This window comes from Acanthochromis polyacanthus, chromosome 2, assembly GCF_021347895.1.
Source record: "Acanthochromis polyacanthus isolate Apoly-LR-REF ecotype Palm Island chromosome 2, KAUST_Apoly_ChrSc, whole genome shotgun sequence".
NCBI classification, from domain to species: Eukaryota; Metazoa; Chordata; class Actinopteri; family Pomacentridae; genus Acanthochromis; species Acanthochromis polyacanthus.
In genome coordinates, this window is record NC_067114.1 from 7,886,224 (window position 1) to 7,914,076 (window position 27,853).

The 27,853-nt window shown below is 38.4% G+C and overlaps 2 protein-coding genes across 2 annotated transcripts; both read right to left on the minus strand.

The window, feature by feature from the left end:
• Positions 1-12,706: 12,706 nt before the first annotated feature.
• Positions 12,707-19,679, minus strand: slc5a7a (solute carrier family 5 member 7a). Its single transcript, XM_022201606.2, has 9 exons — positions 19,156-19,679; positions 18,141-18,366; positions 17,726-17,839; positions 17,183-17,338; positions 16,930-17,078; positions 16,526-16,669; positions 15,861-16,014; positions 14,914-15,131; positions 12,707-14,819 (listed from the first exon to the last, which is right to left on the minus strand). The coding sequence occupies exons 2-9, from the start codon at positions 18,322-18,324 to the stop codon at positions 14,148-14,150; spliced, it is 1,791 nt and encodes a 596-aa protein (XP_022057298.1). The 5' UTR covers positions 18,325-18,366; positions 19,156-19,679; the 3' UTR covers positions 12,707-14,147.
• A 3,473-nt stretch (positions 19,680-23,152) lies between these two features.
• arl6 (ADP-ribosylation factor-like 6) lies at positions 23,153-27,736 on the minus strand. The gene is made up of 8 exons (XM_022201592.2): positions 27,545-27,736; positions 26,439-26,587; positions 25,944-26,005; positions 25,691-25,759; positions 25,509-25,603; positions 25,138-25,267; positions 24,913-24,968; positions 23,153-23,783 (listed from the first exon to the last, which is right to left on the minus strand). Exons 2-8 carry the CDS (start codon positions 26,556-26,558, stop codon positions 23,758-23,760), a joined length of 558 nt encoding a protein of 185 aa, XP_022057284.1. The 5' UTR covers positions 26,559-26,587; positions 27,545-27,736; the 3' UTR covers positions 23,153-23,757.
• Between the last annotated feature and the right edge of the window lie 117 nt (positions 27,737-27,853).

Genomic DNA, 27,853 nt, shown 5'->3' on the forward strand with positions numbered 1-27,853 from the left:
AGACCGGAAGTGGTCGTCAGCAAGTGTGGAGTCAAACTGTAGAATGTATATACAGTCTATGAGTTAGTTTTCATGGTCATAATGAGAGATCAGGTGGCCGGTCTTAAAATAAATCAATATTGGGTTTTTTTATAGAGCGTTAAAGTTGAAGCAGAAAGTTAACAGAGAAAGTTGAAAACCACCTTCTGATACCGGAAATCTCTGAGTTTTCACACATAGAACTCCTGAAAGGGTGGTTTAGAAAAAAATCCTTCGATGTATACCAAAAAAGTTAGTATGGAGGAATATTTCACCTGAAATATAGACCTGAGAAGTTGGTTTGGAAGAATATACCATCCTAAACACCCTTAAATGTACACTAAAAGATGGTTTGGAAGAAAATTCCACCTAAAATTCTCCAATGTAGACCTAAACGTTAAGTTTCATGGTATATTTCACCTAAAATTGACTACTGTAGACCTTGGAGGTTGGTCTGATGGTATATTCCACCCAACATCCTTGAACACAAACTTAAAAAGTTCATTCAAAGGAATATTCCACCTAAAATCCTTCAATGTAGATCAAAAAATCTTGGTGTAAAGGAGTATTCCACCTTAAATGTAGACCTAAAGGATGGTTTGGAGTAAAATTCTACTCAAAAATCTTCCAATGTAGACCTAAAATTTTTATCTGATGGTATATTCTACCCAGCATCCTGGAACATTTAGCTAAAAACTTGGTTTAATTGTATATTACAGCCTAAACTGTTAATAGCGGTGTAAAGAAGCAAACACAGAGGCGTAGATTAGGAATGAAACTAGATTTATTTCAGAAAACAAATCAATTTAGATGTATTTGTTCACACATGTGGCTGAATAGGAGGCCGTCCAATCAGATTCGAGGTCTTCACTCTGTAGGTTGTTTGTTCGGTGAGACTCTTGGACCTCCATCAGCTGACATGGATGTTTGATGGTCTTCTTCTGTAGTGCCAGATGATTCATCCATGAATTCAGCAGCTACAGACAAAAATGAAGCTCATGCTGCCGTGATTGATTTCCTGTTCCAGATCAAATTATTATAATTTTTAGCTGCACGACAGAGTTAAGCTGCTCACCTGGGCTCCACACTCCCCACATCCAGATCTGATGATGGACCTTCAAGACAACTGGTTGTCATTTGCAAGTTATGACACAGAAAGTGAATAAATTATTCAGAAATTTTACATTACAGTATATACTCTAAATTCAAAACAAACAGGTGACTGGACAAAACATTTGTTGTGACTCTGCTCTCCTCACTGTATCCATAAAACAGATGCAGTGTATAAATGAGTCTCCCTCTTTGTATCTTTTTTCCTTTTTTCTTGGCACACCACACCTAAATTGTCATCCACTGCCGAGCCTCGACCTCCTGTCTGTGTCATCACTGCTAAAGGTTACCCTCTTTCTCACAGTCTGCCAGAAGATAATTGGATAAAGAAAGTTGTAAAGTGTAGCTCTCCAATCATTTCTCGGAGTATGGGAAGATTACCATGAGAAGTGTGACATCTCATTTACTAATCCTATGTAGAAAACTCTCCCTGTCATTCCCTCTAATGGCAGTCTCTCCAGAGCAGCATTAGTTCATGTGTCCGTTTGGTTTATATATATTATTGATATATAGTTGTGTTAAAGGTTTTTAAATTTCTGTTTAATAGAGGTCATCTTTCCTGCTGAGGTGAAAATTCATAACAGTAAAATCCTTTCGTTCCGTTTTTGTTTGTGTCATCTGTAAAAGACAACAGATTAAACCTTCCAGTGTTACAGCAAGAGCCACCTGAAGAGATCCTCAAGCCCATTGCTCATTTTATTGCAGAAAATGAAAGAATCAAGTTTTTTGATTTCTGATTTTGAAATATGAAATATCCTCTCTCTCCTGTGAAGCATGTAGAAGCTACAATTTAAAGTGCAACATCAAATAAAAATCAGTTAATCATGCTGTAAGAATAATAATAATGATAATAATTATTATTATTTTATTTTATTAGAATATTAATATTATATAATAATACACATACTACTACTAATAATAATAATATTTATTATTGTTGTTATTATTGTTATCAAGACCAACAGCAGCAACAATAATAAGACAGACTCCATCTAGTGGTGTGAAGATAAACAGATGGCATGGCACTGTATTTTTTTACACTCTGCTAGTGTGTGTTTCTATGTCTCTGATACTGAGACTCTGACTAAAATTGCTTCTTTTTAGAAAAAAAAAAGATTTGTATTTGTTTTATGCTGCTGACAATGTCATGGTTAAATTCACCTGAATTCACCCGTGGATTTGTAACTTGTTGCTTATCTAATCCACCTAGCAGCAGAAAACAATGTCTAAAATGAGCTGCCCTGGAAACAAAAGTCAAGGATGGTTGAATAATATTAGCTGTGTTTTGAAGAGCTGTTGTATGCTGTGACTTTGTGAGTACTTGTGCTTCATTTGTGTATTTGTATTTGTGTTGTTACATCTGTCTGTGTGTGTGTGTGTGTGTGTGTGTGTGTGTGTGTGTGTAATGTTTTGCTACTACCTCTCTCTCACTGTGAGGAACCATGTGACACCCTGCTCATGGCATAAAGCAGCCTTCTGATGTGACACCCAGCCAGACGCTGTCACTCTGCCGTGGACTGGAGTGTGACCTCTGCAGGACCCGGCCCATCATCCATGTGTTGTCTCTCCTCTCTGGCCCTCTCCCAGCTCCTCTCCAGTGATCCTCTCTCTGCTCTTGTCGGACAAACAGACAGAGAAGAGTGGTGGAAGCCTTTTCTTTCACTCTGCCAACAGGGAAACATTGATCGTTACTCTTTTCCCCCCTTTTCTCCAAAACACAATATGACATCCTGTGTTTTTTTGTCTTAACCTAAGGCATAAAGACTTCACCATGTCACAGCCTGCTCGTCTGATTTTTCTTTTCTGACTTGTTTCCCTCTTTAAGATTAAGTTTCATTCCTCATATGAGATTATATCTGCAGTATGCTGTCACATAGTTGCCTCTGCATGGCTTTTTTTGGTTTGTTTTCATCAGTTTGCTTCAATGCTGTTAGTAGAAACTGTAACTTGGAAGCTGGTGCACTAAATGTATTTGTTTGTGGAAGATATCTCACAGAGGGAGGCCTTCATCTTATGTCTGGTATGGTTTTGACAATTTATGGAATAAAACACCTGCTCCTGCACACAACAAAACACATAAAAAGAAGTGAAAAATATTTTCTTAATAAAAACCATATCTATACATTACATTCAGATTTAGAACACTTACATCGTGACTCCAGAGCAAAGTTGGGGAATATGTCCACCACTCGAAGACGGTATTTGATCCTGTGTTTCAACCATGGCTGCTGTCTTTGGTGCTTTTCAAGCTCCTCACACCTTGTGTTCTGTAAATGAGAGGAGTCATTTTACATTGTCTATAAACAGCTTTGGGATATTAACATGTTGACATTATGTAATTGTGTGCACAGGAAGATCAGAGAAAGATTTCTATTAAAGTCATTTCCAGTCATTGATTAATCCCCAAAAATCTCTGGATGACTTGGTTTTCTTCACATCTGGGGCATGAGAAAAATGTCTTACCGCTGTTGAACAATGACAAATCAATCTGTTCATAGATCTGATGTTGCATCATAGATAAAAATGCAATAAACACAAGTTTTGTGTTTACTGACAGTTAAGTAGTGAATGGTGAAAACAGCAAAAAAAGAAGAAAGAAACGGATACTGTAAACCTGTTTGTTAGTTTAAAATAACAGCAGAAAAGTGAACCTATTGACAGTAATCTGTTTTAAAACAACAGATACTGTGATAAACACAACACAACTTTAAAATAGATTACAGTATTTTATGTGAAAGCTCAAATTTATGGTAAATTACTGCCGGCGGTTGTTGCCAAAAATTTACTGTAAAACATACAGAACAACACATAAAGCATTGCAGTTGGATGATGTATATTTTACAGTCAATGTCTGCTTATGGTACATTTCAAACACGCTGACAAATAAAACTCATTACAAACAAGGTACAGACTATCATTGATCAACTTTCAAGAGACCGTTTCTGGATTTATACACTCTATGAAAATTAAATTGAAGCAGTCCAATTACTCAAAGCAGTGTTGAGATGTTGAAGAACAGCATGTGTCCATATTTATGAAAGAATGAATATACAGTAATGGAAAAAATGATTAGACCACCTTTGTTTTCTTCAATTTCTTGTTCATTTTAATGCCTGGTACCACTAAAGGTACATTTGTTTGGACAAATATAATAACAACAAAAATAGCTCATTAGAGCTGATATCTATCCAATTTCTAGGTTTTCTTGATAATAACCAAAATCACTTGAGTTCTTACATCAATAGCTATGGCACTGCACTGTCAAAAACAGCTTTTAGGCAGTCCATGTTTTCTTTTCTGTCTGTTTTAGTCACATGATACACACAGGAGTTAGTCATTGATTACATATCCATTGTTTTTGATGACTGCAGACATGCGTCTTGGCATGACACCAGCTTCTGGGATTGCTCTGCTGTCACAGCAGCCCATTCCTGTTGCATAAATTAAAAAAAAAATTAGCTTTGTTTTTTGCCTGTGGTTCTCCATTCGCGTTTGATGATATTTTCTCAGGTTTTCAAAATGGATGTAGATCTGGTGATTGAGCAGTCCAAGGCATGGTTCCAACATTCTTGTTCTCCGTCCAGGCTTTAATTGACCTGGAAATGAAAAAATTGCCAGTTGCCTCAGACACATCTCCAGCACTGTGAACACTGGAGCTGCTCAGGGGTATGTCCTGGGCCCTCTGCTCGTATTTCTGTACATGCATAACTGTGCGTCTACAAACAGCTCTAACAATGTTTTTAAATTTTGCAGAGAGGGTATACAAAAGAAGACTGCACAGAATGAAGACAGTGACTCAGACAGCTGAGAAAATTCAGGATCTCGAGTACACAGACTGATAACAACACCCAGTGGTACGGGAACAGCAGTGCCAGTGACCGGAGAGCCCTGCAGAGGGTGCTGAGGTCAAAGCGTACCGTGGGCACAGCACTCCCCATCTTTTTTTTTTTGTCTGTCTGTTTTTTTTGTATATGATCTTTATTATGTTTAATTGTGATTAAAGGAAAAAACTAATAGTGTGCAAAAAAAAATCAAACCACCAGTTACTACCCTTGTAACCACAAAACAATGCCGAGGCAGCACTCATAGATAGTACATTTAAGGTTGGACCTATAATTTTCAACATCTTGTTCTGATCAAGTCAAGTCACAGTTTACATTAAGTCTTTGGCCTATCGGATAGAAAATGTTGGATAGAAAATGTCCATAGTTTTATCCCAATAGACATTAATGTGGATTTTTGTCAGAGGTAATACATACATTTTTGACTTACGGCCAAAAACGTGTTCTATGAGGTCACAGTGATTGTTTGACTGCTAAAACCAATCAGTTCATCTTTGAGTGAACATTTTGGCCAAAGTGGAGAAATTTCCCTCAAGGCGCTTTCGAAGATATCACATTTATGAGAGTCAAATTATGGCCAAGAAGAAGTTTTGTGAGGACCAAGTGACCTTTGATCTTCATGATTTAAAATGCCATCACTTCCTCATTTGTCCCATTAGGCATCTATGAAGAACTTTTTTTGTAATTGTAGTGTATGATGTCTTCAGTTATGGACCCAAAATGTGTTTTGTGAGTCACAGTGATGTCTGACCACAAAATCAGTTAATCCTAAAGTCAGAGTTCACATCTGTAACAAATCTGTAGAAATTCCTTAAGGTTTTCCTAAAATATTATGTCTCTAACAATGTCTGTCCCAGGCATGGAGATAAAACAATAAATTGTGTTTTATTAAAAAATAATGTTTTAAGGTGAAATTATCGTTATTTGACAGACATATCCAGCTTCTATATGATGCTTCCTCTGTTTCTTGGCTTTCAAATGTGGCCACTGTCTGTTATAAAATGCCTCAACAAGTCAGAAGGAGGCAATTATGATTAAAACTGATGAGATCTGGTTGGATTTTACAATTTGGTCTTCATTAATGATTACCTCTGATGCTTCAGTAGTTCTGGATATAAAGTTTCCCCAATGTCAACATATTTTCAGCCACTGAATGTAAAGTAGGTTGTGTTGCAGCTGATATTTGATGACATGCTCTGGGTTTATTCATTTCTGCTTATCAGTATAACTTCTCTTCTTAACAGGCTATACACTTGTAAATAGTAACTGTTTCTCCTTCCATCGTTTTTCTGGCTTGTGCATAATGTGTGTCGTTTCTCTGCTTGGATTGTTTCCTCAGCCTACCTCTCTGTGTCTTTATTGCCTTTCCTTTTTATGCAGTCTGGTCTCCACTTAGCATTAAAGCTAGGTTTTGTTTTCCTCAGCTTGCCTGCAACAACTCTGTGTCCTGCATTTGACCCCTCTATTGAACTCCAGATGATGTAATAAAAAGCAAACATTTTTGGCACAGAATTTGCTTGTTAATTTTCATATTTTTTCACTTTTTAAGTTTGAAATATATGAAAGAACAGGGGCCCTGGCTATACATTTGGAAGTTCGTGTACTGTGGTCAGACTATTACAAATAAACACCGGGCACAGTTTTTTTTTTTAATTTTTGTTTTTAGAAGTTTGCCAGTTTGGCACATTCATTTATTGTTAATTTGATTAAAATGTCATGCTGTGCTTCAGTTCTTTTGCATCAGACTTGATACAATTTCAATTTTTTATAAGTTCATTAACATCACTGATTCATTGTTTTTGTAAACTATAGTTTTGACCTCATATGTTAATGATGAAGCCATATAGAACACTTATGCTGAGTTGAGTTTATTAGGTAGATCTGTGATATTTCTGCAGAGCTAAAACATGCTTTTGATTTCTCAACTGTTCGATTAATTTTGGCTTTTAGAGAAGCAGACTCCAAATGTAACAGCATTTCTTAACTGATGCCTATCAAGTGTAAGCTAATCACACAAAGTCAGACTGATTGATCATTTATTAATGGTGAACATCTGGCACATCTGGCACATCTGGCGTTAAAACATCATGAGACATGCGTTAGTTGCACATTATTAAGTATATGATTTGTTATTTTATTGAGCATGTCAACAAATGAGAATTGTTGTGCAGCATGTGTGCTTGTACTTCTATCTTTACCACAACCAGTCTGCATTTCAGACCACAAAAAATGAGGACATTTTGCCCTTAAAGGCCTAGTTAAAAATTAAGACTTGGCTTTAGGACTAAGGTTTGATTAATTTAGGGTAAGGGCTGAGTTTAGGGATTTAATTGTGATGGTTAAGGATAGAGGAAGGGGCTACAGGATGCATTATGTCCTCACAGACACCTACTTTCCAGTGGACACCTCAGTGCTGCTGTTTCTTCTTTACATAGCTGCATGTGGCTCCAGCTGTATTCGTGCTTTACGTGACCGGACTGGACTGTGTGTGCTCTGTGTGTGTGTGTGTTCTGTGTGTGTGTGTGTGTGTGTGTGTGTGTGTGTGTGTGTTCTCTCTGTGTGTGTTCTTGTCACCTTCTTTCAGGGTTACTTCTGCACCCTTGTGCTCCTCAATCAGCTCTAATGGATCCTCTGGCTCAGACTCAGCCAGAGAACTGATTGTGATACTAAAAGACACCCACACCCCCACACCCACACACCCACACACACACAGAACAGAGGGCGTGGCTGGAGGCTGATATCAGTCGTGATGAACTAAGAGGTACGACGGCCCTCCTTACATTTTCCTCCAGTCTTTGTCCTTTTTTTCTTCTCTTGTTGCTTCGCCATGCTGCACCTCCTGCAGTCAGTTTAATGCAACACTGTAGTAAATAACAATCATATGCAGAAATAAACATCTTGTCTTTAGAATGAAAAATGAGCTTTAAAATCTGAAGGCTATAAATACAAAATTATATGACATACGAACAGCATTTGAGATATGACATGTCACTCCTTTCCTTCTGTGTCTTTGTGTCACCCACCCCACACCACCAGCCCCACCAGTGCCCGAGTGTGTACTTGTGTGTATCTGAATGCTTCACAAGGGTCCTATCTACCCTCCTTTCTTTGGCGTCTTCATTCAGAACGTGAACAGGACCCCTGGGGCTAATGTGAGCTTTTGTGTGTGTGTGTGTGTGTGTGTGTGTGTGTGTGGCCACTGCATTATTCTCACCACTGACTTTCTATGGAATGAAAAAAAGACAGTTCATGCACTGTGTCCGTTCCTTCCTGTTTCCTGTTTTTAGAAAGAAAGATGGTTGGAAGAGAACATACAGTAAAGCAGAACAACCCTTACACACACACACAGACGACTATACAGGAGTAAAAATACTGCATATAGATAAGCATTTACACGTCTTCGCTCAATTTTCACAACACACTTCTTAACACGAAATGTCACATTGTTAAATGTGGCCTTAAAATCTCAAAATGAAAATATCTGTTTCAAACTGAGTGATGCATTTGACAGTAAGCTTATCAAAAATTACTTTTTATACCTTCAGCAGTGAAACATAATCATAGAATTATTGTAACTTTTGGTCAAATCTGTCTATAGTCTGACTTTGACTAATAGTGTTTACTTTTTCTGTTCCTGTACACTACAGTATAGTAACAGTGAATACAGCTTACATTCACATTACACACATGTAATGAGGTGGAATTATTAGCAATTATGTCTAAGTGCTACTCACCAGAGTAATGTTGTTATAATAATGAGAACCTGTTAAAAAGTCATTGATTTAGTGATCTGGAGTGTTTTACACGGTGTATGTAAGCACCAATTAAAGCCAAAAATACTGTGAACAAAATGACAGTGATTGTGTATCGCTGCAAGATGCTACAAATCAAAAGTAATGAGTATTGTGTTATCTGTATGACTGCAGCATGTGCACTTGAATTTCACATGCATGAGCTTTTTTCGTAGTTCCTCCATCTCTGCCTCAATACACTGATGGTCAAACTTTGGAATAATTTGATTGTCATTGATCGACTGGAGCCGAGGACCCTCCACTACCACCGCTTGTAAAATCTGGTCTCACAGGAATCTGAGCAACTCTTGGAGTCACAGCTTTAACTCCAGATGAGCAGAGCTGATTCGTGCCTCTGACTCATTAAGAATTAGTGGCTTTGCTCGTTGCAGAGCACTTGTCTCATTCCAGCGGTGAGCTCCAGACGGTCTACCTGCAGCGTGCATGAGTGGAACAAAGCCGGTTTCTATAATTAGGTTCTCCGGGCTGATTCGATTAGACCAGCCGCTGCATTCATTTTGCTATAGATGCTCCTCAGCTGCTTGGAGGGACTAATGGAGGAAATGGAGAGATATGTGGGAAACAATTAGATGTGATATTATCATATGTGGTGTATGTTTGTTTGTGCACATTCTTACTCATGCAGAAAAAAAATTGTTTATGTTTATGCCAATAAGTAAATGGAAAATCTGTTTTTAAATTTTCTTTTACGTTAATATACTGCACATATGCTACTACATATCTCTTCAAACCTGTATCACTTGCTCTTCCCTTTCCCATCCCTCACCATCTTCCTGTGTTTCAATTAGCTGCCTTGCAATTAAATTACAGGGGGCATTACTTAAGAGGGACATAAATAGCAGCTCGCCGACATGATGTGGTGCCTAAGCCTCAGATGAGATATGACCTGTCTTATGTCACATTATCTAGAAGAAACCACGTCCAATACTCTACTTAATGTTGAAACCACACATTTTCCTTATTCTGAATTCACGGTAAGAAAGATTAAAGTTTCCCTACATTCAAAAATCTACTTTGCATTGGCATTGTTGTGCACAAAGATACCCTTTATGTGGAAAAACTATTTCAAAACTGTATTTTTTTTTTATACATCTTATGTCTCATTTCACTGGTAAACAAGAGGAAAAATCAGTGCTACTTTCTAGTCTGCATCTCTGTTTTTCACTCTGAAACAGGGCTGACGGGTTGGTGTTTGGAGGCAGTGAGAGTTTGGAGCTTCAGACAGATGAAAGTTCTGAAAGTCTGAACATTGTTATCAAAATGAGAGATACGCTGGGAATTTTGAGTTGGCTTTGGTACTTATTATCACTTAAACAACTCTTGTTAAAGGGGCACTTGCACTTTTAGGAAGTTGGAAAACTTGTAAAACATAACTTAAAATCAAAAAAGATGAGGTTTAGTAATTCGCTTTTATAAAATCAATCTTCAAAAAAGTAGAATCATGAAATTCTCTTAATACAATTCACCAGTGTCTTTCATTAAGCTGCTCCTGACAGTTTCTATTGAAGACTTTGTGTTAAAAAAAATCCCAATGTGAGATCCCAAATATTCAATAAATCTGGATTATTTTGTTATATATTGAATGATAAGGCCTGAGAACACACCTCATGATAAATAAACTGATCTTAAAGTGTACAATTTGCTGGAGTGCTCCTTTAAACCAAACATTAAGATTCTTAATCTGCACATTTGCTTTACCATGAAAATCGGCCTTGTCATGCCATATAGGCCTTAAATAGAAACTAAATGTAACATGCTTGTTTCTAGATTGACATGTTTCTAGATTTTAATTTGTCCTAGAGGCATCTTTACAACCTTTTACAAACAAAGAAAAGAAAAAAAGTTTAGCACAAATCACATTTTTCAGCAAAACTTGATACCTGGACAGTCACCTTGCCTTGAGTCGTCTCTCCAAAGTTATGTCAGACTGCAGCACATTAGATGTCTATCTGAAGGCTCTGTCTGCTCTCCGTAATCTCATCACCTTGCGTCCACATTGAGGGAAAGTGGGACCTTGTTTCCCAGAATTCCCTTTTATCTCTTAAGGTCGGTCTGGGAAAATAAGTCCAGGAAGAAATTAGAAAAGATAGGTGAAGAAGAGAAAACGCAGCGAAAGAAGAAAAAAAAAGGTTTAGTTTCACATGTTTAAACAACCCATCTGTCCACAGACCAGAACTGAACCTTGCATTTTTGTTTTTTGAAATTCCAAAATTGTGACACCAAACTTGGGTTTTATGGATAAAAGAGACGACTGAGAGAACTTTGACGATATGTGTCTGCGTCTCCATCACCAGCTGTGTGAGTGAGATTTGAAAAACAATGACAACTGTCATTACTTATTTCTACTCAAAGTGAGTACTGATCTAACTGAATATGTTCAAGAAAAAAAATTCTATCCCAACTCAGCCAAATCTGAATCCAGAGAAATGAAGCACAGTAGATACAATGTCAATTTTAGTCACAGTAATGCTGAGCAGAACCTTCAAAATAAGGTGGCAAGGGTGGGTTAAAGTCACACGGATACTTCTTTTAGATCCAGCCAAGACAAGAAAAGAGTATCTTCGACCAAAACGAAGGTTAAAGAATTACATGGTTGTTAATTACCACAAATTCAAGATGAAAAAGAATCTGTCCAAGGCATCAGTGACGCCTGCAAAGACGCACTAGGACGTTCTAAGTATACCCAGTGATTATGAATGACTGAATTTGTTTTGGTTTGCATCCAAATACTCTCTAGAAAAGAGCGCTCTGACGAGAAAAAAAAAAAAGCCCATCCCCCCAACGATCTCCTCTCCTCCCATAAAGCCTTAAATAAATGGATTGGCTTTTGGACAAGCGTCAGTTTTCTTTCATAATTGTTAATTATCATGAGTGCTCTCTGAGGTACTTTCTATGAATGGAGATGGCACTCTCTCTCTTCCTCCACCCTCTGTTCTTTTTACGGGATTGGTCGTAGTTCTCAAGGGCATCAAAAAGGACGTCGCTGATGGAAGAAGGGAGGTGCAGAGGATGGGTGGGGCACTTGCGTCATCCCTGCGCATCAGAGGGGCGGGTGGGTTTTATGGCAACGGGCGCCAGTAAGCTCCCGATAACCTCCTCCCCCTCCGCCCAAAGTCTGCCTTTTCCTGGTCTGACCAGCAGCAACTCCACCCACCCCCCAGCGTGGCTCCTCCCCAAGTCCCAGACGAGAGAGAGCACAGCACTTAAAGTAATGTAAATAACCGGAGAGGAGAGCTATTTTAAGATGCTGTCTTTCACTGTGGACAAGGAGGGGGACAAAGATGCAAGCCAAGCGATCGTAATTTCAGTCACGTTTTCGGACATGTTCTCTTTTCTCGGTCCACCGTCCAGTTTAGCTGAAGGGTCTGACGAGACAAGAAAGCCCAGCAAACCCATTGTGAGGTTGTTTCTAAAGGGGGAAAAAAGTACATATGATAAAATAACAGACAGCAAAAGGTCTTGAGAAGTGAGATATCTCCTCGAAATTATACAAAATATATAAAAGAAAACGTGAAACATTTAAATGAGCTCTGAAATTCTTTAAAAAACAGAGATCCTTTTGGAGGGTTGTAAGATGAATCGAGGAAGTCATAAAATATTTAGCTGTCTTTGTTCTTTCCTTTTCCAAATTGAGAGCACATTTTACTACTGCAGGTCTAAAATTCTAAACATACAACAATCTGACAGTTAAGAATTAATTCTTGGTTAAAACTCTGCAACATGAAAAGGAATCCCAAGTTGTTTGTCTTAAGACATCACATGCCACAGAGGTCGGGAGAAATAAAACCCACGCAGCAAAAAACCTCGTCCTTGAAAGATCACACTGCTCTTCATGCATCGGCGTCACAACCAAGCAAAAGAAGACCTGCGATTTTCCAAAACTGCATTTGAAATATCAAAGACAATTTTAAAAAGACTCGGAAATGAAGTGCAATACCACTTTTGTCTTCTTACAAAAGTAGGATTTATATATATTTCCTGATTTTCTTTTTTATTGTTTCAGTTTTTTGACATCAAAAATAAATAAACATTTAGACAGCATCCTTTCCATCTCATATGAATAATTTCCACCAGCTATGTTTGTTATCTACATATCTTTTTTTCACCCTCATATGTATACAAACGTACACGTCACAGAGAAAATGATCTGTACACTGCTGCGGATGAACAACAGATTTTAGAAATCAGAGCCTGCCGCCGCGTTGTTCTGCAACAGTTAGTTTTGCAAATCATAAACAAAAAATTAGCAGTCGAAGTACACTATTAGATATAATCAGATCTATTTTGTCGAGGTTACATTCATATTCAAGTCTTTGTTCACTGCAGTCTGACCAGAACCTGGTCAAAACTGGAAATAAAAGGATCTCTTTTCATTAAGGCAGTTGAATACAAGATAATTTCAAACACTAACTCACACTGATTCTTATGCATAAAACTGCGTCTACACCTGGCATTAAAGAGAATATTAGCTAATGCTTCAAGTCGGCTACCATCACTACTGCTTGTACATTTTCTACTCAGCATGACGCATGAATTGTATCTTTCTTGATTCACAGTCATTATATGTATATCAGTAATAATCGATAATAAACATGAGAGACGTGAAAAATAATCTGTGAATTCCAGCTATTTCAGTGCTACTGTGAATTAGGTTGCACAAAACAACTGGTTTGATGTGAGAAATTAAAGCCATAAAATATATTGTTTTCTATTATTTCCTTTTGTTTATCTATTTTATTTCCACTCCCGTGAAAACTATCCTAATAATAAGAGGTGGTGGAATGTGTGTATGTGTTATTGCTTTTATTTAATTGGTACGTACAGTTTGTCCTCTTTCTAAACATCGGTTGTGCTGTCAGTCACTTCTTATAAACTCCTGCTTCATTCGTTGTCATATTTCTGACTGAATATTTCACCACTTCCTCTCAGTATCACAGCAGAATTCTAATCTCAGTTTATCTAGTTTGCATTTTTAATAGAGATGAAAAATGTAATTAGTGATGGAAAATTAAATTAATCACACAAAGAGTCTGTCAACTCACATTTTTTTTAAAAAGTATTTCCCCAAACCAGTTTAAAAAATGCTGAATATACAGTACAACCAACTACCTGTGAGTACTATGAGTGCATGTGTTTATGTGTGTGTGTTTGCTTTACTTCACAGAAAGACACCTTCATGTCTGGACAATCGGCAAGCTGCTACACTATATATCCTGACATGTGGCTGTTGTCCAGTCAAGCGGGATGTTGAACTTTGTAGTCCCAAGGGAGGATGTTTGCTTGCAGTCTCCTGGTTCTCTGGCAGTCCTACGGCAGTTCAGTCAGTTTATTTGACGTTATTCTTTTAAATCACATCCTGACTTCGTCATTCCTCATCATGGTGGGAGGAGTCGGGGCTGGACTCCTCCTCTTCCTCCACCGTTTCCGTGGGCAGCGTGTCACGGCGTGTGAAGGCGGCCGCCAAGGTCACACTCAGCCGCGGTTTGACGGGCGCCATCTCCGACAGCCCGATGTTGTTGCCGCGAGTTACAAGTGTCGTCTTATCCATAATCTCTCCACTGTGCTTGGACACCACTGCGTCGAGAAAGTCGTACTTGTGTGAAATCTTACCGCTCTCAAACAGGTACTTTGCCAGGTACGAGAAAGCCACGTTGCCCAGAAAGGACGCCAGCATGGAGACGGTCTTGAAGGGAAACTTCTGGATGACAACTTCCTCCATTTCTCCGGACATGGGGTTGATCCGCTGCTCAGTCGTCCAGCCGGGGTAATAAATGAAAGGAGGCAGCTGCAGGTAGGGTTCACCTCCACCTATACGCAGCACCATACCGAACAAGTAAGCAGCCACTGAGCCATACGTGTTGGTGCCTTTGATGAAGAGCACGCTGAGCAGCTGGGGGAAGATGATGACGTAAACCAGATCTGAGCTCAGGTACCAGAGGCCGTAAACTGTGCCAGTTACCAGGGCCATCAAGGTGGCAAGACCACCGAACACAAAGATAGTGATGCGCATCACCCACACAATTTCACGGTCTGATGCCTGAAGAGATAGAGAGGGGCGGAGAGAAGACTGTAACATCTGACAAGCAAAAAGAATTGATTCGATGTCAACCTAAACAGACCAGTGTACTTACCGACTGTCTGAAGGCGAGCTGGTAAATGTTCCTTGCAAACATGGAGCTCGCCGAAAGGATGGATGAGTCTGCAGATGACATGACAGCTGCAGAAACTGCGCCCAGGCCGAAGAAAGAGACGAATGGAGGACAAAGGTGTTGGAGCACGATGGGTAGAATCATGTCTGCTTGTTCCTTCTCTTTAGGAGAAACACCACCATAGCTTGTCTGGTTCCAGTCTGAACAAGTAAAAAAAAAAGAGTCAACGTTTAAAATGACATCCAACATACCACAAAGGCATGTACTGCAATGCAAATAAATGATTAACCTCATTTGCAGTTGAAAATTTTGAGAAATATAAAACAGAATGAAAATGTAAGCCGTTGTTCAGTCAGTTTACTGTTAAAAACAACTGATTTCAAATTGAAATATATTTGCACTGAAACATTGTATATGCCAATTTATTTTATTAGTTTTATAAATTTTTGTCTCATTTTACCTGTTATGCAGAAGCTTCAGGCTCATGTGTGTAATATCTTTCTGACGATGGGAATAAAGACAGTCCAACTTCAAGGCTAACTGATAAATTATCACAGCTTGCAGCGATAAGTTGTGAGTGAAACTCCCTTCAGTAATTAGAATTTTGAAATGTTAGCTCACATTTCAGTACAAGACAAAACTGAGTTGCATGTGCACTTGTTCACTGGGGAATCTGACGCATGAAAATCTGGAGATCAAACCGCTAATTTGGTCCCTTGCCTCCCTCTAATGTAATATTTACACAACCAGCGTGGTTATTAAATGGATTGCTGCTTTCATTATGGATGAGGTGAACCAGCTGCTATTTACCCGGCTCTCTCAGATCTAAGGGCAACATGGACCCATCCGGAGTCACACACAAATGCAACAAACACAACCTCCCACACAAACAAACAGACTGCGCACATGCGAGCTCATGAGTCTCTAACCTGTGGAGGCCCCGATGGCACCGATGAGAACGGAGGGCACAGCCATGACGAGGCACCCGAAGGCAGCCAGGAAGGAGAGGACCTGGGCGTAGGTCGCGGAGGAGGCTGACAGGACTCTCTGGAAATACACTTGCCAGGGTATTCCGCCCAGCATCTGTAGCACAGTGGATAAGAGCTGTGTATAACATTCTGAAACAACACAGTCATGTCAACTCAGTCTTATCTGTGTAGCACTAAAATCACAAAACTATAGAGCAAATGATGCCCTCTAGCCTTGGACTTATTATCTGGTTTGGGAAAACCTTGCAAAAACCTGCTCATCATAAACTCCTTATCATAAGGTACACTGGTAAAGAGCACATCAGTGCATCGTAACAGCAGCTGCCAATGTGTAGATGGATTATACAATAGCATTTTATTGCTGCAATAAACTATTATCTCAACTGATTAACCCATAGATTATTTATGAGATTAATCAGCTGCAGTATCTGTCTACAAAATATCAAACAGCACAGACGAGTCTACATCAGTAGTTAGCAAAGTTCTCAGATTTAAAGGCCTCAACCAGCATCATTCACTGCCATCACTTCAAGATTAATCGACAAATCATCTCTTCCTGATAGCATTTAGTTGATCAGTGTGATCAGCTATAATGGTTTCTGTACCAGGAGGCAGAAGTTATCGATCCAGATCCAGGTGTCGTTCTTGTTGACGCTGCCTCTCCAGGGCGGCTGGTACACCTGCTTCACCGCAGTAACAGTAATGTCTGACACCGCAGGGTTGGTCAAAGCAAATGGGACGCTGATCCACTGCAGACAGACAGCAGCAAGAACAGCATGAAGCATAAACCAAAACATGTAGGTCAAATGGGAACTCTAATGTCTGGAACTCACTGCAAAATTGAGCTTACAGGAGCACACAAATATATAATTAATAGAATACATTAAGCCTATTTTAAAATAGTATAAATACAAAACAGTTCCATCTCATTTATTTTTTTGTAAGCCTAAAACAAAATGAAATAAATTAAAAGCATGAGTAAGTTCATGTTAGCACAACGTGAACCTACCAGGCCAACAAAGATGCAAAACAGCTGCACGACATCCGTGTAGGCCACAGAGTAAAGTCCTCCAACCAGCGTGTAAAAGATTGCAATGAGTGCAGAAATGACCACTGACATCTTTATGTTGATGTCCACGATGACGCTCAGAGTAGCACCTGAGGTCAAGAACAGAAGATATAATAGGAAATGCAGCATCACAAAATGAAACACATTTTAATGTAGTTTTTGAGAAAAATCTTTTATAGAAAAATAAGCTCACCAAGGGCTGATAAGATGGCAGCAGACCAGAAAATCTCTCCCATGAGCGCGGGTATAAAGAGGAGGCCACCCATACGTTTCCCATACAGCTGCTGAAAAGGATCCAACATGGTGACGTAACCCCGTGAGCGCATGGGCTTGGCAAAAAATAGACCACCTAGGACAAAGAGCGGACACATGACAGGGAGAAAAATGAGGCAACCGCTATCCAGAGCCCCTGGCCTAAACGGGGGCCCTAAAGGTGATCTAAACTGACAAAATCAATGAAAAAATCCTGACACTTAAAGAGAGTTAAAGTGTAAATCTCTCAGTGATGATCACCTGTGAAGGTTTAACTAGTACTTAAAATGATCATTCCAATCAAGCACACAGTCAAAGGTAAGCCAGAGTATTTACATGTGGGATTTGTGTGAGTGTAAAAAGGGTAGAAACACATTTTGTTCACTTTGCATTTGCCACAAATTCTTTATGCTCATGCTGGCAAATAATATATATTTATTTAAAATAATTGTTTTAAACAAGAGAAACATTTAACTTCACTCACCCACAACAAGACTGAGTGCATATCCAAAGGGGGCTTGAGCCCAAGCCAAGCCATGATCTGGAAGATACACATATTCAGCTGTGCCATTGATGTAGCCTCCTCCAACCCAGGTCGCTGGAAATCACACACAGGCAAATCAATTTAGCGTTTAACATCAACTTAATATTTATTTTAACTTTAAAAAAATATAAAAAAGCGACTTTGAATAAATAGATAAATATCAATTTATAGAACGTATTAAAGTAAACTAATACTTTTTTCTTCACTGATAGAATTATATCTCAATTTTCTGACTTTTTATTCACTGAAAGCAAAAAGGTGAATCTGTCTTAACAAAAAAACTCCAAATTGCTGTTGTAAACCAGGTAAAGTAACTTGATTCAGAGCATTTTGAACTATCGAATAGAAACTTTACCTGTCATGGTGAATCCACCGACAAATAATCCAATGTCTCTCCCTCCCACCATGATAGTTTCGCTGCGGTCCGTGCCCTCTGCCTCCCCGGAGTGCTTGTTCTTCCATGCCGCCCAGATGCCCACGAAAAGAATTAGCAGATAGAAGACCGCGATAGCCACAAGCCCCTCTACATGGATGGTCATTGTCGCAGCGGTCCTCCGCTAGGAACGGGAAGGCATGAAGACCTGCGAAGGCGCACGGAGGAAACAGGTTCGGATGTGCAGTGACAGGGACAATAATTTGGCATTTGTTATTACTAATTTTGTATTTGGACAAACGGTCAAGAAAGTGTTAGGTGGCAACATGTTGATCTGTGAGGTTGGTTGAAAATAAATATGCTATAAAAAATGCTCATTTGAACTGCTGGCCAACCCACTTTTATTTAAACAAAATTACAGATCAGAATAACACAGAAACGTTTTTATATGACGCTTTTAGAGGTTTTAAACGGAGCCTCGAGGCAAAGAGTATATTCTAGAAAGCTATGGCTTCTCTGAAAATGTGATTTTACCGTTTATTTGGGGCAGAATTTACACTTAAATATTATTAGCAAGAGGAAAATGCACTGAAAAGGAAACTGGAAGGTCAATTCAGTTTTCTTTCTCAATTCATCCAGGTGAAGTCCATCGTTAAGTGCTATAAATTGCCTTCAACATTCGAGTTGATTTCCTAAACGAATAAAAATAAATCAAATTAATGTCAAAACTACATTTAAACAACCAAATCGGGTTTCCACTCCTGTGGTTGTGTCTTTTGGTTCGTCCTTTCCTCTCTGTTTTCGCTCTGTTCGTCTCCTTCTCCAAGGATTCGTGCGCGTAAAATTCAAATTACGCACAGGATTTAAGATAGAAAAATTGCAGCCTAGTCCAAATTATGTTGTTCAGTTACCCATTTTAGCCATGCTCTAAAAACAACGTAACCCTCTACAATTTTAATTTTTTGAATAATTTCAGAGAAAAATATGCAATACTTACCTTAAGTATTTCTAAAGTAATGTGCTGGTGCACCTGAGAAAAACAATGCGCATAACAGTTGAATGGTTTGTGGAGATCCTCGGCCCCTTTTGCACCGAGAGGAACAGTCCGATGGAACGTTAGTGGGGTCTCCCGGGTGACTTGCTGAGGTATATAAGGGGGCAGGTGCCGTCAGAGGACTGGGACACGCGTCAGAGGAACCAAACGTCCCTCTTAATGAGCACTTTTGCATGGAAACACGTCACAGTGTGCTGGCTGACCTGACTGGAGGAGAGTGGTAGAGATTCCTCGACTCACTAACATAGATGGATGGGCACCTCCTTTTCTGTATCTTTATTTTAAACCACTGAATGGCCTGACATGAATCCTAATACAAACCCTTTTTACGCATGAAATAATGAAAAAGTTGTAGCTTCTCATCATCCAAGCTAAGCGCGTAAAAGCCGACTGATTACGCAGCCACGCTTCATTCTCCGTCACTCTCACCACATGTGGTGTTCTACTTCACAGTTAACTTTGCAAACAGTTTTCGTGAGATTGTGAAGGACGAAAACCAACCTGATGTCATAGGAGAGGATTATGATGCCACTGATTTATTAGAAAAGGAGGAGAAACAAGCCACTCTTCATCTTTTTCTGGGCCTAGAAACTCGCAATTATAATGCTGCCTACCTTCAAGCAATTACAAGTCATTTAAGTGTATCTGCCACTTCGACTTCAGGATATATATCAACGAGCTGTGTCTCCTTAATGGCCTCCTCCGTCTGAAGTCCTTTAATCTGGAGTCCTCTTGTCAGAACTGACAGGCATCCAATTAGGATGGATCCTGAAGAGCAGCGCAGAGATTTAATGATGCAGTCTGACTTTTTAAAAAACCCAAAGTGGGCGCACACACACTCACATAAAGTGTAACGACAGACATGCACAGTGTAAAGGAGAAGTTATTTGCTAAAGAGGGCTGAGGTGTTTACGCATCAAGAGAAACTGTGACAAGTTTATTTTAAACAATAAACGTGTTCAGCGCCCTCTTTCGGCAAGACAAGAGAAGCGTTTCAGCACCATGGACAGAGGCAACAAATCGGTCTCAGGTTTGTGGTGTTGAAAGCTTATGCACTTTGCACGTTTTCTTGTTCTTTTATAGCTACTTTATGCGTTTTTGTATTATTCATATAAGGTAATATGTTTGTCATTTCATTGTAATACAGTTCTAATAATTTTATTGCATTTCTACGAATATACTCAGCTACATACATTTTTTAACATAACTTTTCTCCATGTTCTGCCTAAACGTACCTGTTCCACTTTTGTTCTAACAATGTGTTGCATTAATTAGGGTGAAATGATGAAAACATTACTCAGTTCAGCTTGAAACACACAGTTGATTATTGTTTCGGCCCTCTGAGGTATGTTTACATTTTTTATTAGTTAACCTAACTAAATTACAAAAACAAAAATTCTACACAGTTTGGAAAGCTGAGTAACTGGATCAGTGATGGTTGAAATCTGGATTTGTCTGACATCTGATAAGTGATTCTGTGCAGTACCGGTGCCAAAACCGAAAACTTCCAGAAGACAGCTGGACAGCTTTCTAACTACATGTTTGACAGATGGCAGACACACGACCTTCACACTTTCTGCAGCCAAACAGTGAAGCTAAGTTTGTATTAGTAGGTAAATGATCCAAGTCAAGATACATGTATTTGTTAATCCTATATGAACGAACTGATACAAAAAAGAAACATTGCAACAAAACTAGTTTGCTGGGCGGCATTGTAACAAAAAACTTTCATACTTTGTGTAAATTACTGTTTATGTTTAACCAAATAAATTGCTCAGGGCCCAAGGACTGGAGGTTTAATGAGCAGCTGTTGCTGGCAGCGCTCAAGATGTCTGAGAGACAAACAGAGTGAGAACCGCACTGAAAGAGGAAGAAGATTTTCCATGGATAACGTAAGACACATATCAAGCCACCCTCAGGCCATCTATTTTCCAAAACACAAAATATTATTTGTTTTCCACCGCATTTATTGTTTGAAAATTAACACACAGAATGTAATAAACAAAATACATACAGCTGATTTGAGGATACAGTTTAAACAAAGAATCTAAAACTTGTCTGATGCTAAAGTGAACGTGTGCTCAAAGGGTCCTCGTTTTGAAAAGATTACTGGAGGCTGAGAAACATGATCTTAAAAGGACCCTTTGCTTGATTCGAAAATATGAAGTAAGATGTGTGGAGAATGAAAATTGACCGAACTCTGAAATGTCTTGGAGTGAGAAATGTATGACGCGTTACAAAAAAGTAATACATGAATAAAGCCACTGTGAGCCAGACTTAAATGTTTTGGACTTGGCTGTCTCCATTTGGTAGTAGAAAAACTCAGTGTCCATGGAGACTTTGATGTGAGTGGGCTGAAAATAACACCATGTTTCTCTGGAACCGTCTCCTGGCTACAACGTTTAGGATGTAAAAATTGTAAACCGTCTGATACCAACAAAAACACCTCAAGTTTCTTGTTTTTGTGTTTTATAAGCTGGAGATTATTTTGTAACTTATATTAAATTACTTGTCCTCTGGCTGGTAAATCAGTTAAAAATGATCTGCTAATGTGTGATTTGACTTTCTATCTATTCAAAACTTATAGAACTAAATCTACAAAAGAAAAACCATGAACAAAATCTTGGTTAAATTAAAATGAAACTGTCTTAATATTAATCAAACATCCTAGATCTGTGGTACAGCACTGCACTGTATTACCCAGAAATAATTTTAGCTTGATATTCTTGTTTATATTCAGTTTGATTTCAAGTATTACTGGGGAAAATTTAAGCATTTTATGCAATATATAATATTTGTAGTACTAAAACAGGCTTTACAGAAAATACATTCTTTAACAAGAGACTACTGAGGATACAAAACAAAACACAATTTTAGATTTTTAGTCAGTTAATTCCTTTTTGCCATGAAACTACTGAACATAGCTCATATTTGCTATAAAGCTCAGTTGAGGTCATGGAGCTTGATGAAAACTATCTGAAAGAAAATAAGCAACCATAGAGTCAGATCTGCTGTTTTTAATGCAAGCTTTCAGTCAGAGACGAAAGAAGAGGATCAAAGGCTTGCATTAGAAACTCTGTGCAGACTGAGCAGATGTTTTTTTTTATTTTTCTGCCTTTTAGCCACTGAAATAGCAGGAGTAAATTGTGAGAAGCAGTCTGATTACAGTTTGTCCTTTGAGCAATGGAATAAGGCAAAAAAATAAAAAATAAAACACTAGTTGAAAATGAGCTTTGTGGTAAGATGTTTTGATTATTTTGAAACAGACTTTACAGGCTAACTTGATATTCATTCATGACAATCATTTAACTGTGTTTTACAGCTAAGTTTGCTATTATTTATATACCCTTAACCACAAGTAAGAATATGTACAACAGACTTGGTGCTAGAAAACATTCATTTGTTTTTTACAATATTAATCTTCTATATGGCTACGGCTAGGGCAACATTAATCAAACGTGATAAGAGCTGCATGTAATATTAGCTGCAGTAAAGATATAGTGGCTGTTGTCTTCAATGCGACAGCAAGATGGCCTTTGTTAAGTCTGAAAAAGGCGAAGCACTGAAATATGTCCGAATTTTTAGACAAATGAAAGAAATACCAGAAAATTTTCCTCTTTTAAAGACATGAATGACAGTTAACTGAACTGATATGATGGTTCAAACTAAATGGTAATACATTCACAGACAGGCCCTGAGAGATATTAGAAAAAAGAAAATAAAGGAGCATTTGGCATTTGTCAGAGGTGGAAACAAGTTCTAAAGGGCCGACTGTCTCAGTCTGTTTAATGTCAGATTTTTTTTAGAATGATATCAGGTGCATGGAGGCTTAAACCAGGCAGAGACAGTCACCTGCTTTCAGTGTCCATAAACCTGCAGATCACAGCATTTATACTTTGGTCTAATATTTGAGTGGAAATGAATTGAGAGACAGTTGGAAAAGGATACAAGACCTTGAGTTTATATCATTTGTAGCTGGTACATACCATTTGTTAGACACAGGGGACAGTTTAAGGTCTGAAGTATGCAAACAACAAAAAACAGCACCCAGTAATATCGTTTTAACAAGATATCCTAGGTACTCATGCTCATGAAAAAGACAGCACCAACCACAATAGTTTATGTCAGAGCAGCTATAGTTTACTGTGACCTCTGTTATGCAAAGACCATGAAAATCTAAGTGATAATATGAGCTGAAAGAGATTTTTTTTTTCTAATGAACATAATGTTCCACATGTTATTATTCCTTTAAACAGTTTAAACTCTCAACCCTTTTACTGAAAACTGAGCATTTGCCCTAAATGAATGCGCTGAAGTTGTCAATATTTCTGTTGGTAGATGCCTTTTTGTTGTTTCCACTGGTACCAAAGAACCTGAACACTTCTCTATTGAACCGAACATATCAAGAACCATTTAAATGCCCCATTAAAACCATCTGTGTTTAGTGGTACCTCTGAAAACAGGGTCAACTGGTTTTTTGTTTTGTTTTTTTTATAAAAGACTTCCATGAATGCTGCTCCTTCTGGTCGGTCCCTCTTCATGCTCTCACGTTCTCATTGTTTTGATTTGATCTGGAAAAATGGGAAAATACAGTTAATCAGAAAGATAAAGAACAGATTATGTAAAAAAAAAGTTTGTACTCGGCAACAAAGTTAGAGCTATCAATCTCTGTACGTCAAGACTTGAAACCTAAACATTTAATACCATGGGATAAAACTTCAGGTTAACTTCTACAAATTTTAGATGAACTCCAGCCTCACTAGAGTCCACTTGATTGAGGACATGCATTTTGTAAATGGGAAGAGCTGCAAGAGTTTGAAAACGTGGCACTGTGAGCTCAGGATAACCTTGTGGCTCACTCAGCTATGTATTACACAGTAAACAATGTGAGGTAACACTGGGAGAGTTCTTCTACAGCTACACAGAAACACAATAAATAAGACAACACTGAAAAACAACTAGTACTTACTGCATTATTTGATCTATGGAAGGATTTGAATGAGAGCATCAAACACAATAAAAAGAAAGAAAATATTGACCATGTGGAAGAGGCTACACTTTGCACGTTGATAAAAAAAAAGTTACAGGCAGTCACACACAGAGATGCAATGAAACAAGCACACGATCCATTTTGATGTGGTGAAAAACAAATCCATTCCTAAATTTTACACATCTGTAGAGCTGAGATAGAGCTATGAACTGGTTTGATTTTGATTTAAATGAGGGCAAAAATGAAGCTTTATCAACTACATTTATCCCTGGAAACTATATGGAATTAAACTTAAGTCATAATAGTGGAAAAGTACATTACATTAAACTGAAGATGATGAAACAAACTTGAAAGGTTCCTCCTGTTAATTTATTGGGTTCATGTCTGAACTAGGTATCTTATGTTAAACATTTAATTATAAACAACTAATAGAAGAATATGACCCATAAATAAATACTGAGTGCAGTCATCATTATGTCCACAGGTTAATTCAGGCGCAAACACAGCTAACCCCAAGGTTTAATGTCAGAGAAGAAATGTCAGGTGCTTCTTTCTTGACTTTCAACTAATATCCAAAGACAATACGTATTTTATTGAAATTTACATTATTTTAACTGACATTAAAATGTGGGTAAAATGTAATGATGTATTCCACACTTTATAGTAAACAAAATGTCTTCCACTTTCTTTTATACAAACTCTAATCATACCTTGTAACCAGTCGACTCCCTCCTGTAAACCGTCTCCTTTCAGAGCATCGGTGGCACTGAAAAACATCAACACAATATAATGAAAAAAAGCAAAGAATCTTCAATGGATTGCTTGTTGCATCTTGACAGATTAAAAAGCATCAACTCTGATTATCAATTCACCACCATGATACACGTGTTGTATGAGTCTCATAGTGAGTAAGCAAATAGTATGTAAGTTCATACCAGATGTGCCAGGGTTTGTCTTTGATGTTCTCCAAACAGAGCAGCTGTGAGACCTTGACAGAAGACAGAGCATCCCTGACATCCATCTTGTTAGCAAAGAACAGGATGGGAATCCTCCGGTGTTTAATATCTGCAGTTGGACAGAGAGTAAAGTTTCAGTTTTATAAAGAAGAAATTCACCTTAAATAATCAATAAAATTACAGTGAAACTAATCCAAACTGTTTTTCCTCCTGTTGAACAAAACAAAATGTACAGTTATTATTAAAAAGGATACAACCAAGCTTTATGTGCTGTGTAGTCTAGTCATACGAGAGACTAGGAAATTCAAGAGACACACAAAGAAGCACAAGGTCAAGAAACATGAACTCACCAGGATGATTTAGTAATGTGTCCAGTTCTTCTTTGGCCACTACCATCCTCAGTTTGTCTGCGCTATCGATGACAAATATGATAGCCTGTCCTTCCCTGAGAACAGATTCAATATTTTAATATGCATATAAACAATAGGAATGGCAAAGAAGACTATTGGTTTTGTACAACCAGTGTACTCACTTGTAGTAATGCTCCCAGAGGTTTCTGTATCTGCCTTGACCGGACATGTCAAACACTGTGAAGGAAAGACTAAAAGAAAAGACAACAGAAACATAGTTGAAAAACATAAACATGTTACATTTTTGACAAAATATATTAATATGAAGCAGATATTATCAGCCAGGAAAAGGAAACCTTTGAAAGTTACAACAGATAATAACAGTGACAATAATATTTTGAAGAGCAACCAGTTGATATTTATGACAAGCAGTACCTGGATGTCTTGAACTTCTCTATGCTGAAGCCAATTGTTGGGACGATGTCTTGTGCCTGGGCCTAACAGACAAATGCATTGTGTTTTAAAAAGGGAGCACACATTTAAAATATATATTTCAATCTGAAATAAATACAAAAACAGCATCTTCCCATCGGCTGTTACATGCACACACCTTTTCTCAATCTCCAGAACAAGACAGAGGACACTAGTTGATGATGTGCAACACTTTTGTGATACTTGTGTACACACTACCTCAATTGTGCTGAGGACACTAACCGTGTTCCTTTATTACAGTGCAATATCCTTTGTAGCACATTTAGTGTAATGGCCCTGTTTTCTATAATCCATGCTGCTAATTCCAAGAGATGCTAAACTGCTTTTCGTTGTGATACAGAGTATGAATACACAAAACTAACATCACATGGACAGGTGTGTGTGTGTCAGTATCACCTCCCACATGAGTTGGCCGATGTCAGAAACAGGCAGACTTACATTGGAAGGCTTGAGCTTGTTGATGATGGTGGTTTTTCCACTGTTGTCCAGACCGAGACACAAAACATTCACCTCCTTCTTTAAGCCCAGCCATCCTGCCAACTTGTCAAACAGCCCCATTGGCTAGCCAGCAACCATCAGCTGCTTGTCTGTGTTCAAGAAAAAAAGACCACAAACAGTGTTACATCTATAATATACCTGCAAAGCTTTGCATCTACACTAAAATGGATTTCAATTTAGTTCTCGTCCCAAATTAGTCAAATTTATAAAACCGAAAATGGCAGCTTTTAAAAGTAACTTAATGACAAAAATCTATCTATTTAGTGTGACAAAAACCCTCTCCATATCATAGAGGTAAACTAGAGGGTGTTCACATCAGGGTGCACATCAAGCTAACTGCTATTTTAGTCACGTCCAAGAAAATGAAGAGAAGCTGTGCCGTGAAACTAAAATTCAAGTTCTAACGCCATGACAATTAACGTTTCTCGGGTGGGAAAAGCCGACGTTAAATTGTTTCATCGTTTTCCGTGACACCAGAAAGAGCCAGAAAAGTCTCGACAAGATTCGAGATGTTCGCATTTAAAAAGGCAATTTCACGTCCAACTCTCCCAAAAACACATTTTTACCGAAAGTTGGTGCAACATTTACCGTAAGAGAATACCTTTGCGTGTAGCATTAGCTAACCTACTAAACAATGACTCACTACAGTCAACACCATTTTATCGACTTTTTTGGCTAATCGTTAGCTTAAGCTACCATGCTTATAGGGCTCTTACCAGGTTCCAACGTAATTAACATTCGCTAACAGCTATTTAGTTAATCTCTTGTTGCTACTGTTGCTAGCTAGCTAGCCTAAGCTAACCTTTAGCCTCTAGTCAATTAATTACTTCAGCTTGCTAATGCTACGCAGGTAGTATCTAACGTTAGACAACTCTTCTTCTATTTGATATCGTCAGTTTTAGAAGAAAGCATAAATTACTTCAGAAACCTAATTGTTGTTATCGCTACAGCGCTACAGTTAATGCTAACACGTCACCCAGTGATGATTTCGCTAAGGTTAGCTTTCATTATCCTTGCCGAGGCTGCCCAGCAGAGCTGTAATTCACCTGTAATGTGTCCGCGGGATCTTGATTTCAGATGCTCTTAACGCTGCCTTGAGTTAGTTCGTTTAATAACCAGCGTCAAATCGATGTTTCATTCATTTCTCCGCTGCTCCCTGATGCTCTGCAACAACACAGACAATAAATACACCGAGTTATTTACACTGTGTTGCTGGGAGACCACTGGGCTGACTCAGGTCTGCCACCTTCAGGACAAACAGGGAAGCCTCCTGCTGCAAAATAATAGTCTGTGCAAAGCAATGTGATTGTAGTGTTTTAGAAGCTATGCTTTGCTGTATACTGCACATATGGCAG

Coding starts and splice junctions, on each gene's coding strand:
- slc5a7a (XM_022201606.2), bottom strand. CDS start 18,324: ATGACCATCCATGTAGAGGGGCTTGTGGCTATCGCGGTCTTCTATCTG. Junction 17,339..17,725: donor TGCACTCAGTCTTGTTGTGG/GTGAGTGAAGTT, acceptor TCTTTGTCCTAG/GTGGTCTATTTTTTGCCAAG. Junction 17,079..17,182: donor TGCCATCTTATCAGCCCTTG/GTGAGCTTATTT, acceptor TCTTGACCTCAG/GTGCTACTCTGAGCGTCATC.
- arl6 (XM_022201592.2), bottom strand. CDS start 26,558: ATGGGGCTGTTTGACAAGTTGGCAGGATGGCTGGGCTTAAAGAAGGAG. Junction 26,006..26,438: donor ACAAGCTCAAGCCTTCCAAT/GTAAGTCTGCCT, acceptor TTTGTCTGTTAG/GCCCAGGCACAAGACATCGT. Junction 23,784..24,912: donor GGGAGTCGACTGGTTACAAG/GTATGATTAGAG, acceptor CCATTTTTCCAG/ATCAAATCAAAACAATGAGA.